Source organism: Thamnophis sirtalis, unplaced genomic scaffold (genome assembly GCF_051295495.1).
Source record: "Thamnophis sirtalis isolate CommonGarterSnake01/CBP01778 unplaced genomic scaffold, rThaSir2_p1.2 scaffold_14, whole genome shotgun sequence".
NCBI lineage: Eukaryota > Metazoa > Chordata > Lepidosauria > Squamata > Natricidae > Thamnophis > Thamnophis sirtalis.
The window spans coordinates 42,744,438-42,760,979 of NW_028261394.1; the positions used below are offsets into that span (position 1 = coordinate 42,744,438).

Genomic DNA, 16,542 nt, shown 5'->3' on the forward strand with positions numbered 1-16,542 from the left:
CCCCCGCTTAATTTAGATATGGACAAATTCAGGCATGCATGACGTCTCTAAAACAACGCTTTTCAAACCAACTAGGAATCGGAAATGTATTGCTAAAATGTTATTGCTTTCTTTAGTAGACACTGTACTGAGTAATGCAAAAGTATTACCTATTGTAAAGATGTTGAAAGGCATCAGTGATTGCAAAATTCTCTTTTCACACACGAAAACTGGCAGATGTACATAATACACGTGACTACACAGATACATTTGAGCTCTTCCTTGGCGAAAGGTTGGAAAAAAATGAAGTGTGTACTTAATAATGTTCCTGCGGCCTTTTTGATTTTGGAGATGCTGTCCAAGAGACGGTTTGTAAATGGAAATCTTCCCTCAACGTGATTAACCACAAACGCACTATAAAGTGGAAAGAGAAAGCTACATTAAATAAATCCGACATAGGGCTTTGAAACTCTGGATTAGGAGATACAATTAACATGATCCTTGAATATAAGGATAGTTTACTTTGTGGTGGCTTTGATCATCCTTGGAATTTTGGCAGTGGTGTGCAACAATCATTGGCTTAGATCGATTGAGATCCTCAGAATGTTTTTATGATTGCTTTTATTTGGTATGCACAGATGTTATGTGCACAAGAAGGGAGGCAGGAGACCTGAGGGGGTAAAAAAACACCTTTAATGATCTCAACTTTGAACCTTAAGCTTGGATCAAGGAGATAGGTTTTGCTGAGTCAGTAGTTTGAACTACTGCATTTAATTTGGACAAGTCACGGATGTGGGATTCTACTGGGATCCATCAAAATGCCTGGAGGACATCTCCTCAATGTTTATGAAGAAGGTCCTCTATTTTACTCTTCCCAACCTCAAGGATTAGTATTTGGGGGGGGGGGGGATGGAGAAGAGTGTAGGCTTCAAAGCTAAGCATCAACAGTAGGATCCTTGGTGTTTTCTGAGCTTGGTCGTTTCCTTGCAGACATTTCATTACCCAGAGAGGTCATATCTTCAGTGCTAGAAGGGGGTGTCTACTAGATTATCCCATTAGGATCATCTTGCCAGCATTGATGATGCTATCTAGTTGGGTGATGAAAAGTCTGCAAGAAAACAGGCAAGCTCAGAGAGCACCAAGGACCCCACAATTCAATCCCGAGCTACAAATACTCTTTTTTATTGGTATTCCCACACTAATTTCTAAGAATGGCCTTCAATTGCAAACAGTCTCCTGAAGCATCCGAGAACCTAAAAATGGCTGGAGTCCTGGTCTTGTTTTTTTGCACGTAGGCACACCTGTTCTGAGGTAAAAAGCATAAAGATTACCTACGTAGAATCAAGTACCCACCCGCCTTTCTATTAAAGTTTGGACTGCTGTCATTTTCGCTCTTTGCCCAGAGGTAGATACTGGTAAACACAATGAAATTATATAATGTACTATGAATTAATAAATGAACAAACACCCCCTCCCCCTTTCTAGGAAGGTTTAAAAGCATACACATTCTTCCATTTTTGTTATGAGTATGTCCTACGGATTATTCTGTAATTTTGCTCTGCCCAGAGGTAGATACTGGTAATACAATAAAATTATATAATGTGCTATAAATTAATAAATGAACAAACACCCCCTCCCCCTTTCTAGGAAGGTTTAAAAGCATACACATTCTTCCATTTTTGTTATGAGTATGTCCTACGGATTATTCTGTAATTTTGCTCTGCCCAGAGGTAGATACTGGTAATACAATAAAATTATATAATGTGCTATGAATTAATAAATGAACAAACACCTCCTCCCCCTTTCTAGGAAGGTTTAGAAGCATGTTACACATTCTTCCATTTTTGTTATGAGTTTGTCCTACGGATTATTCTGTAATTTTGCTCTGCCCAGAGGTAGATACTGGTAATACAATAAAATTATATAATGTGCTATAAATTAATAAATGAACAAACACCCCCTCCCCCTTTCCAGGAAGGTTTAGAAGCATACACATTCTTCCATTTTTGTTATGAGTATGTCCTACGGATTATTCTGTAATATAAATTATTCTGTAATATAAATAAGTGAACAAAACCTCCCTTCAATGAAGGTTTAGTACTCCTGCCGTTGTTCTCTTGGCCCAGGGTCATTGGGAATTGGGTGGAGTATAAATTCAATAGGTAGATGGATGAACCTCCTATGAAAAGTCCCGTATTTCACTCTTTTTTTTCCCCTTTCCCTAACCATTTCTAAAATAGTCCCTACTTGCATTTGTGTTTTATGTTTCTCCTATCTATCTCTATCTCTACCCATTTCTATATGTATATGTACATAAAGGTAATATATTAGTGTCACAACCCCTGGTAAGCCCCAATTATGGGAGGAAGCTAACTGCTTCCAACATCTGTCAATCGGCTCGTCACAAGAGTCCATCACGACAGAAACCCAATATTTTTCCTGTTGCCTTTGTTATATTTTGTGTTTTTATTTGTGCTGATAAATAAATAAAGGGAGACTAGTATAGATCTATTTCAAGCTATTTAGCTCTCATCAGCTAGCCATACCCTTACTGGGATTCGAACCTGTGCTGCACAGGTTCGAATCCCAGTAAGGGTATGGCTAGCTGATGAGAGCTAAATAGCTTGAAATAGATCTATACTAGTCTCCCTTTATTTATTTATCAGCACAAATAAAAACATAAAGGTAATAATATATACACATAACCTTCATATATGTGGGAAGTTATCATCCAGCCCTCTCCCAGAAAAATGAAATATCCTAGGAAATATTGAAAAGGCAGAATATTTCTCTGGATGTGAAAAAGAAAGAAACATGTTTTTAAAAGACAAACAGTTGCCTGTAGCTTCCTGCCCATCCCCACTGTTAATGGGCCAAGTTAATCCATACATATACAAATGTTGTATGTCAACCAGTGTCATAAACTCAGGTTCAAAAGGAAGAGACGGGGATAAATATCCCGAAACCCCCGTCCCCTCAATCTACTAGGAAAGCTCGCGGCTTTCCCTGCAAAGCAGGCCTTCCCTCACTCCCGCGGCCTAAGCACCCCGAAAGGCCCTTCGGGGGGGGGAGAGGGGCTCCGCCGCGCTTCCCCCCTCAGGCCGTCCGCGTAGGATCCGTCTCCATCCCGGGACCGGGTCAGGGAAAGACCCGCGGGGAGATCCCTTCTCCGCGTGGGCGACCGTCCTTCTCCGCCGCCGGGCCTTCTCCTTCTCCCACCCACGCCTTTATTACGCGCGGCCCGGGCGGCGGCGGCGGCGGCGGAGGAGGCGGCGGCGGCCGCCTCTTCGACAGGGCCCCGCCTTGCTCGCTCGCTCGCTCCGCGCTGCTGCTTGGCCGGGAGGGGCGGCGAAGCAACAGCCGCCGCCGCAGCCGCTTCTCTCCCTCTCTCCGTCTTCCTCCCGCTAGCTCGGCCCCGGCTTCCCCGCCGTCCTTGGCTAGGAGGCGGCCGGCCGCGCGCGCGCGCGCGTGTGTGTATCTTCCTCCTTCTTCTCCTCCGCCGCCGCTTCTGCCGCTCCCCGCAGGGCGCCGCGCTCCCGAGAGGCCGGCGGGGCTGGGCCTGCCCGGCCTGGCGGCGGCAGCGGCATCAGGCAGGAGGAGGGCGAGGAGGAGGAGCCGCTGCTGCCGCCGCCGCCGCCGCCGCCCCGTCGCTCTTGGGCCGGCTCGCCGTTTGATGGATCCCCGGATCGCCTGGTTCCAGCCAGAGCAGCTCGGCCCCTCGAACCGCCTGTGGATGCAGATTTGGGAGACCACGCAAGGGGTCCGCAACCTTTACTTCCAGCAGCAGCAGCAGAGCCAGCCGGCCGCCGTCGCTGCCGCCCCGGCCTCGTCTTCCTCCTCCTCCTCCTCCTCGACCGCCTCCTCGTGCAGCAGCAGCAGCAGCAGCTCCCCGTCGACCCCCGTGGCCGCCGCCGCCACCGCTTCGTCCCCGCCGCCGCCCGGCATGTCCCGCGTCCCGCGTGGCGGCGACCCGCAGCCCGACTTCCTGCCGCTGGAGAGCGCCGGCCTGCCCCACCATCACCACCACCATCAGCAACAGCCGCCTCCCCCGCGGCGGCAGGCCTCTCCGCAGCCTCCCGCCTGGGCAGCCCGGCCCGGAGTCCAAGCCGTTGCTGCTGTCCCGGGCGCGGCCCCTTCTTCTTCTTCTTCCGCCTCGGCTTCTTCGGGCAACGCCGCCGCGGGGCCTTCTCCAGCCGCCGCGGCCTCGGCTCCCCGTGCGGCTTCGCCCGCCGCTCCGGCGGCGTCGGCGGCTGCGGCCGCCGCTGCTGCTGCCGCTGCTGCTGCAGCGGCGGCGGCGGCCAGCAACAAGAGGAAACGGGACAACAAGGCCAGCACTTTCGGCTTCAACTGCACGCTGCTGCTGGGCCCCGCCGGGGAAAGCGGCGGGCCGGCTTTGGGGAACGGGCCTTCGGGGAGGCCTCCGGGCGCGCCGGAGGAGCCGGCCTACACCGGCACGCCGTGGAAGAAGACGAATTACAGCCCCGGCGTGGTGGGGTGAGGAAGGGAGCCTGGGGAGGGGAGGGGGGTCTTTGGGGTAGGACTTGGAGGGGTCAGGGGAGGGGAGGGGGGTCTTTATGGGGAGGGCATGGGGGGCAAGAGAAGGGGGTCTTTGGGGTAGGGCTTGGAGGGGGCAAAGAGAGGGGAGGGGGTCTTTATGGGGAGGGCAGAGAAGGGGGTTTTTGGGGTAGGACTTGGAGGGGGCAAAGGGAGGGGAGGGGGTTTTTATGGGTAGGGCAGGAGATGGGGTCTCTGGGGGCAGGGCTTGTGGGGAACGGAGCAGAGGGGGGAGGAGAAGGGGGCTTGGGGGCAGGAGTTGGAGGGGGCAAAGGGAGGGGAGGGGGTCTTTATGGGGAGGGCAGGAGAGGGGGTCTCTGGAGGCAGGGCTTGTGGGGAACGGAGCAGAGGGGGGCAGGAGAAGGGGGCTTGGGGGGACAGGAGTTGGGGGGGCAAAGGGTGGAGGGGGTCTTTATGGGTAGGGCAGGAGGGGGGGTCTTAAGGGGCAGGGGTTGGGGGAAGAAGGGAGCAGAGGGGGACAGGAGAAAGGGGTCTTTGGAGGCAGCAGGGTGTGGGGGAAAGGGAGCAGAGGGGTTGGGGGGGGTCAGGACATGGGGGACAGAAGAGGGGGCCTCTGGAGCCAGGAGTTGGAGGGGGCAAAGGGAGGAGAGGGGCTCTTTGGAATAGGACTGGGGGAGGGGAGGAAATAAGGTCAGTGGTCTCCTAGGTCAGGAAATAGGGTGGGAGGAGGAAGCAGGGGGGGGTCTCTGGAGTCAGGACTTGGGGAGGAGTCTTTGGAGGCAAGGGTGGGTGTGGGAAGGGAGAAGAGGGGGGTCTTTGGGGGCAGGACGTGGGGTGGATGAGGAGAGGGGGATGGTTTGCAAGCCTTTATAACCTCCCTCCCCAAAGGAAAACCTTTGCAAAAGGAGACCTATGGGGAAAGGTCGCATTTTAGTCTGCAATGGGGTGTAGTGAAATGGGGAGGAGATGGGGGTGGCCAGCCAAGGTTATTATTGCACCTTGCCCAGAAACTTGAGTGATTCTTTGGGAATGACAGCACAAAGGCGGCTTTTGAAATGTGGAAGGCAGGCGGGGATTGCCGGGGATCTGCAGGTGTGCAGAGCCAGGGACGGTGTGCTCTTGAATCTGGAGGGTGAGTGGGATAACCCCTTGGCCTTCCGTGGCGGTTTTCCTGGCTTGTTTTGTGGTGCCAAGTTTGCAAAAGGTTGAATCCCAAGGATAGACGGAAGAAGGAAGCAGAATGGATGCTCATCCCTTAGAGTAGGCCGGATTGGACATTTTCTGGGGGGTCAGGGTTGAGATGTCCCTTTTGCATGTATGGGGATCCGGTTCAAACCAGCAGCGGTTTGGATGCTTTTGGGAAGTCTGCGGCCTGTCAATCAGCAAAGGCTTGGCCAGAATTAGTTATGGATCAGGAAAGATCTGTGTTGAATGTGTGGTATAAAGTTACTGGTTGGGGGTGTGTGTGTGCTATTGGGAATAGGCGTCGAGAGATGGCTGTAGGTTGTTTCAGGAATCTCACCCCACCAATGTGGATTGAGTCGATGAATAGGGCAACACTATGGCGAAGGACTGTAATAAGGGACAATGTAAGGGTGCCATGTCCAGAAGCACATGGTTTGGAAAGAAAGGCACACTTTACCTGTCATGCCCTACCACCAACCACCCCAATGTTGCTTGTGCAAAGATGTGCTTTGACCTTTACACAGTTTGCATTCCTGTAACAGTATTCTGTAGCTATCTTCCCCGAGTCACACTGTTTGTAGTTGCTTTGGCTCTCTGCACACCGAAGAAAGGAGGAGGGGTCGTTAAGAAGCTTAAGTAGAGGGGAAACCAGTGTGCATATGTGCATTTTGAAATTAGACAGGAGCAGATCCACTTATTCTACGGAAAGGGCACAATCAGGTCGGTGTCTTCTGATCTTACGACTCTTAAGCACCTCCCAGTGCGGTCGAAACATGTGTTTCAGTGCATGGAAGTGTGCGAGGGAGCAAAGAGGCATATTGCACGCCAGAATTATACCTGACAAAAGGCACATGGCCAGTGCATTCCGTGGAGGTAGGATTCTTGTGCCGTAATGACCTTCTTGAGTTGGCCATTGCAAAGGTGAATTATAATATGCGTTTTTGTCTTTCTCAACAAAAATCTTTGTCACTCTTAGTGTTAACATTATGCAGGAGTCCAGGGCAAGGGTGTCTTCCTGAATACAAATGGACCTTTGCAGGGTGTGGAAGGAAGTCTACCGGGCCCAGCCGAATGCACAACTCTTCTGTGGCAGCTTGCACTTAATTTAACAAAGGTTAAGGAGGTCTTGCTTTTAGATGCATATCATCTTTTCCTCCTTGCATTCTCATTCCTTCCGCAAATTATGCGAAGGGTTTTTTTATTTTGGTCAGAAAGAAATTGTGCAGCTTGTGCATTGTCAGTTGGCATCAAGTTTTAACAGCATCAAAATGGGATTTTATATTGTGGTAGGGAGCGGTTTCATAACGATAAATGTCAAATTTGTCAACATTCTATTCTTTGGAGAGTTTCAAGGCAGCTTATACTTTTTATTTGTAGAATTCATGCATTTAGTTTTTAGTTTTTAAAAACTGCAGTGTTCATCCTGCGATTCAACCTCCCCTCCCCTTTATTTTATGAACAACACATTTACCCATCCTGTTCCCAACCAGAAACCTATTTCTCTGCATTGTGGATCAGGATCCAATCCAGATAATTATGGAACTTCATTGTCCTTAGATTTTTCACTGGCCTGTATAAACTATTCAAGCGAAAGGATAGAATCCCACAGACGGCCGAAAACCATAAGGTTCTTGGGGTATTTTATTATTAGATGTCATTTAAATGGACTTCAAAATACCATTTTCTTTTAGTACGTTCCACTTCTATTTTAATTGCATAATATATCAGAAATTAGTTCGAGACATTAAACTAGCTTGATAACGCACTTGTTTATTTGACGTAGAAGAGTAACCCGCCATAATACCTTCACCTCTGCAAGAACCTGGGTTTATTCATTTAACACAAGTTAAATCTTTAGCTTAGCATGATTTGTGAATGCAACAGTTGGCTGTGTTTGTTACGTAGCCAGTAAGGTGAAAGCCGAAATTTGTAACTCTGCAACTTCAGAGGATGAAATGAAGGATGGTAGAATTTAATCATATTTGAGATTTAGTTTATTTGTATGCCGCCCTTGTCCGGGAGGGACTCAGGGCGGCGAACAACTCAAAAGGGGGAAAGGGGACATAAACACAATACACGTAATTAAAATACACAAGAGTCATACAGCCATACAAGTCGAGAGGGGAGGGGAACTCGATCAACCCCAGGCCTGCCGGCACAGCCAGGTTTTGATGGCTTTCCGGAAGGCCTGGAGAGAGGTGAGGGTCCGAATCTCCGCGGGGAGTTCATTCCAAAGGGCTGGAGCTGCTACAGAGAAGGCCCTCCCCCGGGTGGTAGCCAGATGGCATTGGCTGGTGGACGGAACCCGGAGGAGGCCGACCCTGTGTGATCTAACGGGTCTATGGGAGGTAATTGGCAGCAGGCGGTCTCTCAAGTACCCAGGTCCAATACCATGAAGGGCTTTATAAGTTACGACTAGCACTTTGAAGCAGAATAGTTAATCTGCAACTGAATATGATGCTGATCAGAGAAGTAAAAAAAGCAGCTAAGTTTTATTTGCCAAGTACATGCTTGTGAATGCAGCTGTAGCTAAAACTGGCTCCTTTTAAAGATGTCCGATCATGCCATGCCATAATTCTGTTAAATGACTATTTTTGGCTGAAAGTGAGTCCATTCACATAATTTCCCTTTCTGGCAAGACTGGCGTTGACATTTGTGTTACACAATGATCAGTTAAATCATGAGCTTGCTGGGCAGTCTTGTAATTGAACCGAATCAATAGAGATTGGAAATAAAGTAAACTTTGTTAAATCATGGGTTAGCCTTCAAGGATATTGTTAAAAAAAAATGTGGAACATATCTTTTAAATGGTTTGGGGCGTTAAAAAAAAGCAATAACACTATAGTTAGATTTACCTACTGGATTAAGTAATTAATGAGGTTGTTTTGTTTGCTGGCTTCTTTCAATTAGTAATATATTACGGAGTGTCCAACCTTGGCAGCTTTAAGGCTTGTGGACTTCAACTCCCAGAATTCCTCAGCCAGCTTTACACTTAAGTTATACTTCTCATCCGATGCTTCTTGTATGGATCCACTAACAGTATGTCTCCCAGACTTTGAGCATAGATTTTGTGCTGTGACCTTGTTTTAGCAGAGATGCCAGATGCCAGATGTACATCATATCTCAAAAGTGATTTCCTACTTAATCGTCAGTAGTTGATAAAAAGTTCTTGTCTCGTCTTGAAACTGCAATTTGTCTTCTTTAACTCAAGAAAGTGTATTTTTTCCCATGGTTATAGTCAAGAGGCTTGGTTTATGTAACACATTAAGCTATAGTTTGCTTTAGTTAATTAAATAGACCTTAAGTACCTAGTTTGGCACTACGCATCCAGCCTAAATGAGGCCACATTAGTGTGATGTGTGATAAGAAGTTAAACAGCCATTAAAATATATCTTCTTCATGCCAGCTCAAAACAATAAGAGTTACAGGGTCCTGTACTATCGTGTTTAATAAGAAAGATCTTTACAGCTCATATCACTTTGTAACCAATATAAAGCATTTTTATGCAGTGGAACAAGTGAGCCAGTTGTAGACATAGTGATAACACTTCATTTTTACCACTACAAAGGCTTTTCGGCACAGTTGTTCTCGGTTCTTCCACTTGATTCTTGCATAATTGTCTAATCTCAGTTTTTATGTTCCAAGGTGTTACAGATTAAATGTGCAAGGGGTTGGGAGAGAAGTGTTAATTGGTTTGACAGCGTGCACAAACTTGTAAAAATCCTTAAGTGGAGGCCCTGGCTAATGACACTTGTATTTTATACAGTTCAGTGAAGAAATTAATAAAAGATATCACTTTGCAATAGCTCATCCTCGGGGCACGTGCAAATTGTGTCACCTTTATAGTTGTCTTTATACATGCCCAGTAAACCCAGTATTAAAGTATGTGGATACACACACACACACACACACACACACACACACACACACACACACGTTGCAAGCAAGGGACCATTTCTTCCCTTTGGACTTGTACTTTGATTGTTGACATCAAAAGCAGCAGGAGAAATAAACATCTTGAAAATGGAAGTGGCAGTTGAAGTAAGGGAAGGAGCAAATTCTGCAATTGTGTTTGTGTGTGTGTGTGTTTTTTAATTGTGTATGGTTTTTATGTTTTGTAACTTGTCTGTTTTTCCCCTCCCTTGAGTTGTGAGCCGCCCTGAGTCCCTTTCAGGGAAAAGGGCAGCATACAAATAAAGCAAAATGAAAATGAAAATGTTGTTTAACTCACCTGACTTCAAAGCAATAAGTTACAGACATCATTGTGTTAAACAACACTCTCATATCAGAGTTTTCTTGGCCAAAATTTCTAGCTAGCTTGCCTGGATCACGAGATTAAAAAGCCTGCATTTGACTGAGTTTTATTTTCTGTAGCTCAGTTTTTATTGGCCTTGCCTTGAGGATGGGCTGGTCTCCCCTTCTGGAAAATGAACCCTGCAGGTTGTTATTAGTTGTCGAAGTTGTGGGTGCTCCCAACACTGGAGGCTTTTAAGAGGAGTCCGGACGACCACTTGTCCGAAATTATAGAGCTCATGCTTGAGTAGGGGGGTTAGACTAGAAGACCTCCAAGGTCCCCTCCAGGTCTTTTATTCTGTTATTTGAGCTGTGAAGATGGCAAGCCAAGGTGCTGTGCAGACCGGGAAGGAAAGTAGGGTCATGGATGGCTTCTCCTGGCACACTGCAAATTGCAAGCGGGGTTGCCTGCTAATTGGGAAAATAAGTCCCATTCTTTGTTGTTGTTAGTTGGGAAATTGTTTATTTATTTATTAGACTTATATACCGCTTTATAGGGCTTTCAGCCCTCTCTAAGCGGTTTACAAATTTTTTAGCAAATTGAGTCAGCAACTTGCCCCCGCAGTCCGGGTCCTCATTTCACCCACCTCGGAAGGATGGAAGGCTGAGTCGACCTTGAGCCGGTGAGATTTGAACCGCTGAACTGCAGATCACAGTCAGCTAAAGTGGCCTGCAGTACTGCACCCTAACCACTGCGCCACCTCGGCTCCTATTGTGTCCGACCCATCACGACCCCATAGACCAGTGGTAGTCAACCTGGTCCCTACCGCCCCACTAGTGGACGTTCCAACTTTCATGGTGGGCGATAGGGGTTTGCTATAACTCTGCGTTATAAATTTTATAAAGTAAAGTTACTTCCCTACTTTATAAATCACCATCACTGTGGAACCGGTGGGCGTTTAGAAATGTTTACTACTAACAGAGATACAAAAGTGGGCGGTAGGTATAAAAAGGTTGACTACCCCTGTTATAGACAATGTTCTTCCAAGCCTTCCTGTCCTCTGCCATCCTCTGGAGTCCATTGAAGCTCACGCCGGCTGCTTCGGTGACTCCATCCAGCCACCTCCTTCTCTATCATCCCCTTCTTCTCTTGCCCTCCATCTTTCCCAGCATGAGGCTCTTCTCCGGGGAGCCTAGAGGCCTGCATAGCTCAGTTATAGATTCTTGGTTCCATTTCGTAGGCTGGATTCGAACTGGTGTGAAGGCTTTACGTGTTCTACAGACCCATCCTTTGCCAGTTGGTCAAGTCATGCCTTAAACGCAGGGTAGTCCTCGGCATAAGGCCACCGCTGAGTTCAAAATTTCTTTGGCTAAGCGAGGTGTCGGTGAAGTGAGTATTGCCCCGTTTTACATCCTTTCTTGCCACCGTCGTTAGGTGAATCACTCCAGGTGTTAAATTAGTAGCTTGGTTATGAAAGGAACCTGGCTTCCCCTTTGACTTGGCTGGTTAGAAGGTCGACAAAAAGAGGATCATGTGATCTTGGGAGACTGCAGCCGTCGTAAATACGAGTCGGTTTGCCGAGATCTGAATGTTGATGCTGTGACCCCAAGGAAGCTGCCGCGGTCGTAAGCGTGGAAAAATGGCCGTGAGTCAACATTTTCCAGCGCCGTCGTAACTTTGAATGGTCACTAAATGAACTGTAAGTCGGGGACCACCTATAGTAGTCTTACACCTTTTCCCTAATCTAATATTTTTTACAACTTTTCCCTAATCTAATATTTTATTCCTCAAATAAAATGTCACAATCCAGCGCCAACATTGTGGTTTTGTTTTAAAGTGGGAAGCATGCTAAAACGAAAAAGAAAAGATGGCCACTCCCACATGGATATCTCAACAGATGGTGTGAATTATTCTTTCACATCATGTTTCAAGAGAATATTGCAACGCCAAGGAAGTCAAATTATGTACTATTAATGTTCCATTAGTGTGTTTCAGAGAACACTTAATTTATGATTGATTTAATACCCGTGCCAGTCCCCATTTAACAATGTTGTTTTGCTGATAAGGGAATACTTATCGTAACCTTGGCCCTTGTGGGCATACAAAGAAGTACAGAATTAATATTTGAATCTTGCACCGGATAGTAAATTGGTGAGCTTGTTTTAAAATTCGCTGAGTGGAATCCTTTTCATGACATTTCCATGGAGCACCTGTATCTCTCTTCTTCCTTCTTGGATTCTTCCGTTCTTGCTATAAATTGGAAGGGATAGTTCACTTTGTTCCCATACCCACTTCTTTATTATCTGAATAATCCTTTATTTAGTTCTCTACCTACTGAATGTCCTTTCTTTAGCATAATTGAGAGATTTCGGGATTAAAACCTCTAAAAGCATTGTGAAACTTTTAGGTATTATTTTTCCTCTCCTTATGTTTCTGGTTTATTACTCTTTTGATGAACATAATTTGGTGGAGAAAAATTTGACTTTTAGGCAACCTGTATTTCGCGGTGGCTCAGTAGCTAAGATGCTGAGTTTGTCAATGAGAAAGGTCGGCGGTTCGAATCCCTAGTGCTGCGTAAAGGAGTGAGCTCCAGTTACTTGTCCCAACTCTGCCAGCCTAGCAGTTCGAAAGCACGTAAAAATGCAAATAGAAAACTAAGGACCACCTTTGGTGGGAAGGGAACAGCGTTCCGGGGGCCTTCGGCATTTAGTCATGCCGGCCACATGACCACGGAGACGTCTTTTAGGATTGAATTGATAGTCAAAACATTAAGTGTATATATGTGTGCCCACAGCCAGCAGTTCAATCCTGACTGGCTCAAGGTTGACGCAGCTTTCCATTCTTCCAAGGTCGGTAAAATGAGGACCCAGATTGTTGGGGGCAAGAAGATGCACATCATGTCACTATTATCACGATATGATAGATAGACAGACAGACAGACAGACAGACAAACAGGTTAGTGTTGGCCCAAAGACAGTAATGGAATTCCTGAATAACAATTCTATTACATTTGGTCTCTAGTCAGAGTGATTACAGATAAGCTACAGAATTTAACCTCTCTTATCTGGATTCTTTCATAGCCTCGATTTTGAACAATGCCAGCAATAAAATAAAATGCTTCATTAATATAAATCAAATCAAACTAAAATGCATTAAAAAATCAAATCAAATAAACATTTGCAACCACACCCGTCGGGAGATAGGTAGGTGATGGGTGGTTATCGTGTTGTATTAAGTTCTCAAAAATATGCCTCAATTCTAGTCCTCAGGATCTAAAAGTAGGGTACTAAGGTGAAATGCCCACATTTTTAAAAAATTTACTTTTGGGAATCTTCTGTCCTACCCCTAAAGCAGACGTTAAATCTGGATTTATTAAATCCATGGATGATATGCAGTAAATTGGTAAGGAAATCTCATCCCAACTGCTTAAAAATAGCAGCAGCAAAATGAGTTACACATAAATCTTCCACCTCTCCTTTCCTAAATCACATCACTAAGATAGTTGTTGTTAGTTGCAAAGTCATCTCCAACCCATCGCGACCCCATGGACAATGTTCCTCCAGGCCTTCCTGTCCTCTACCATGCTGCGGAGTCCATTTGAGCTCACACCAACTGCTTCGGTGACTCCATCCAGCCATCTCATTTTCTGTCATCCCCTTCTTCTTCTTTTTCCCTCAATCTTTCCCAGCATGAGGCTCTTCTCCAGGGAGTCCTTCCTTCTCATCAGGTGGCCAAAGCATTTGAGTTTCCTCTTCAGGATGTGGCCTTCTAAAGAGCAGATAGGATTGATCTCCTCTAGGACTGACTGGTTGGATCACCTTGCAGTCCAAGGGACTCACAGGAGCCTTCTCCAGAACCTTGGGCTGGCCATAATTTCATTCTAAGAGTATGGGGGTTTTTTTGCATTAGGATCTGGTTGATGGATCTGCTACTTGTAGCCAAAATTTAAAAGAACAGTCCAGAAGATGTCCATTTTTATTGTGATGCCTAGTGTTCACTGACTGTTGTGGAGCAGGGTGCGAGCTCTGAAGTCCACCAAGCATTGCTCTGATCTATAACTCTCAGGTTCTCCAGAACATTGGTACCTCCACTTGAACTATTTGAGATGGGGTAGGTCAACATGGTGCAGGAAACAGCCTAGAATTTATGTACGGCTAGACCTCGATCGCAACTGTCCGTTGTTAATGAGACAGTCATTAAGCGAGTTTTGCCACTTTTCTTGCCACAGTTGTTTAAGTGAGGAACACAGTTGTCGAGCGGATCTGACTTCCCCGTTGACTTTGCTTGTCAGAAGGTCACAAAAAGGGACCCCGGGACCCTCCAACCATCATCAATATAAGCCCAGTTGCTGTCTCTCTCTTCAGTGTTGTCGTAACTTTGAAGGGTCCTTAAGCGGACTGTTGTACATTGTATTCCTTGCTTTCCGACTGAACTATCTCTCCAGATGTGCGAAGAGGACGTTGGTCCTGCTATTTATGACGGTTGCCTTTTCTTTCTGAAATAGTCCCATTTATGCCGAGGGAATGCAGAGAAAGATAGCTGGTTCTTCAGGATGCTATAATAATAATAATAGAGGCAATATAAAACATTTCTTTTCACTTCAGTCTGCGAATCTTCTAACTCTTAAGTGTTCTGACCTAGGCTTCCCCAGCATCACGAAGCCGAGTCCTTGTCCCGATAAAAACCCCTTTTATTTAATTTACAGTGAATTCCTCTCCAGCCAAGTCTTTCCTCTCCCACAGTCTTTCAAGATAGTTCACAATTACCAAACTTTTATCAGGCTTGGAGAGTGGCCAGGCCGATATCTTTCAGACGCCACAATTCTTGGCAAGAATGCAGGAATGAACTAATGGTGTCCCCCAAACTCCACTCCCCTTTCGCTCCTCTTTTATTCCCTCTGGGAGGGGCCATTCACCGTCCACCTGTGGCCTTACTCCCAAGTCAACACCTGTTCTTTAGCTGTTCCCTTCGTCTGGCCACTCCGCGCATGCGCACACTGGGAACAGGCTCCAGCTGTTCTTCTGCCTCACTGATGTCTCTGAAGGCAGCTGATAACTGGCACACGGCCCTGGCCCCCTCTCTGCCTCCGACACAGAGCCCTCACCAGAGCCTTCCCAAGACTCCAGGACTGGCCCAGGTTCCTCCCCAACCTCCTTACTCTCCGAATCTGCTACCAGCTCCACTGGCCACAACATCTAGCTTTGAGATAAATGAAAGGCCAGGGCTGTAAACCAGAAAGTTGCTTCGTTCCCCAGTTTGTTTGCTGTCCTAAGATGTAGTTAGCTCTTTTGTTTACCTGAGAGCCTTATTTAAACACCTGGTTCATCCTTGCAACTTAACTCTATGAGTAAAGCATGCCTTGTTCCTGTGGCTTGGATGGCAAGCTGATGTCAACACATCTGTGGGAAAGGCAGGATTTGGTCTCAGTCCTCCAAGACTGAAGTTCACATACCCTCCCCGTTCGGTTGCATTGGCTCCTGGTTGCTACTCAGCTTTTGACCTTGTTGTGTAAGATGACATAACTCTACAGGTGTGTTTTCTTATGCTTTTGTTATGAACATTATGGTAATTATCTTTGACACTTAACTGTGGCAGGTTTTAATGACCCTGAAAATAATTCGCTTTTGTTTTCCCTCATGCCTCTAAATTTTTATAAGGAACTAGTTAATAACCCGGTGTTGCCCGGGTATTTATTTATTCTAATTCTGTATTAGACAGGAAAAGGAATGAATTAGATCTATAGTGTCAAGTCAAAGTAATTCAGTATAGATATAATTGATTCCTTTTCATTCCAGCGGCTCAGGCATTCCAGAGTTATGTTGGAACACAGACACACACACAAACACACACACAGACACTGAGCGATGTTAGGGGTGTCTTACTCCTACAGTATTTGTTTCCAGAGAGTAAGTCATCTGTGTACCAAATTTGGTTGAAATTGCTCGAGGCGTTCTAGAGTTATGCTGGAACATACACATCCATTTTTTTAGATAGATAGATAGATAGATAGATAGATAGATAGATAGATAGATAGATAGATAGATAGATAGATAGATAGATAGATAGATAGATAGATAGATGATAGATAATTAATAGATAGATAGATAGATAGATAGATAGATAGATAGATAGATGATAGATAGATAGATGATAGATGGATAGATAGATAGATCGTGACCCGTCAAAAGCGCGGACGGCAAAAGCGCGATCGACAAAATCGCGCCTTTGACGTCATCACAGCGCGACGAAAAAGATCGAAAAATTCAAATAAAAATTAATAAAAATTAAATTAAAGCAAGCCGATTCACATAAAGGTAAGGGTTAGGATTAGGGTTAGGTTAAGGGTTAGGGTTAGCTTTAGAGCGTTAGCGTTAGGGTTAGGTTAAGGGTTAGCGTTAGGTTTTTCGTTACTTTAACGGTTAGGTTTAGGTTTAGGGTTAGGTTAAGAGTTAGGTTTAGGTTTAGGGTTAGGGTTAGGTTTGGGGGGCTTAGGGCAAGGTTTTCGCTTTATTTTTACATTTTTCGAACTTTTTCGTCGCGCTGTGATGACGTCACAGCGCGCTTTTGTCGAGCGCGATTTTGTCCTACGCGCTTTTGTGGTGGAACCAGATAGATAGATAGATAGATAG

The 16,542-nt window shown here is 46.0% G+C and overlaps 1 protein-coding gene across 2 annotated transcripts in view; it reads left to right on the forward strand.

Annotated features, from left to right (window-relative positions):
* Nucleotides 1–3,602: 3,602 nt before the first annotated feature.
* TENT4B (terminal nucleotidyltransferase 4B) overlaps nucleotides 3,603–16,542 on the forward strand; it is a 41,752-nt gene continuing 28,812 nt past the window's right edge. The window contains exon 1 of one of the 2 annotated variants that reach the window (XM_087729334.1): nucleotides 3,603–4,473. In XM_087729334.1, coding sequence (XP_087585460.1) covers nucleotides 3,653–4,473 — 821 coding nt within the window. In that variant the 5' untranslated portion in view covers nucleotides 3,603–3,652. The remainder of the gene's footprint in view (nucleotides 4,474–16,542) is intronic. The other variant, XM_087729333.1, reaches the window with a different exon arrangement.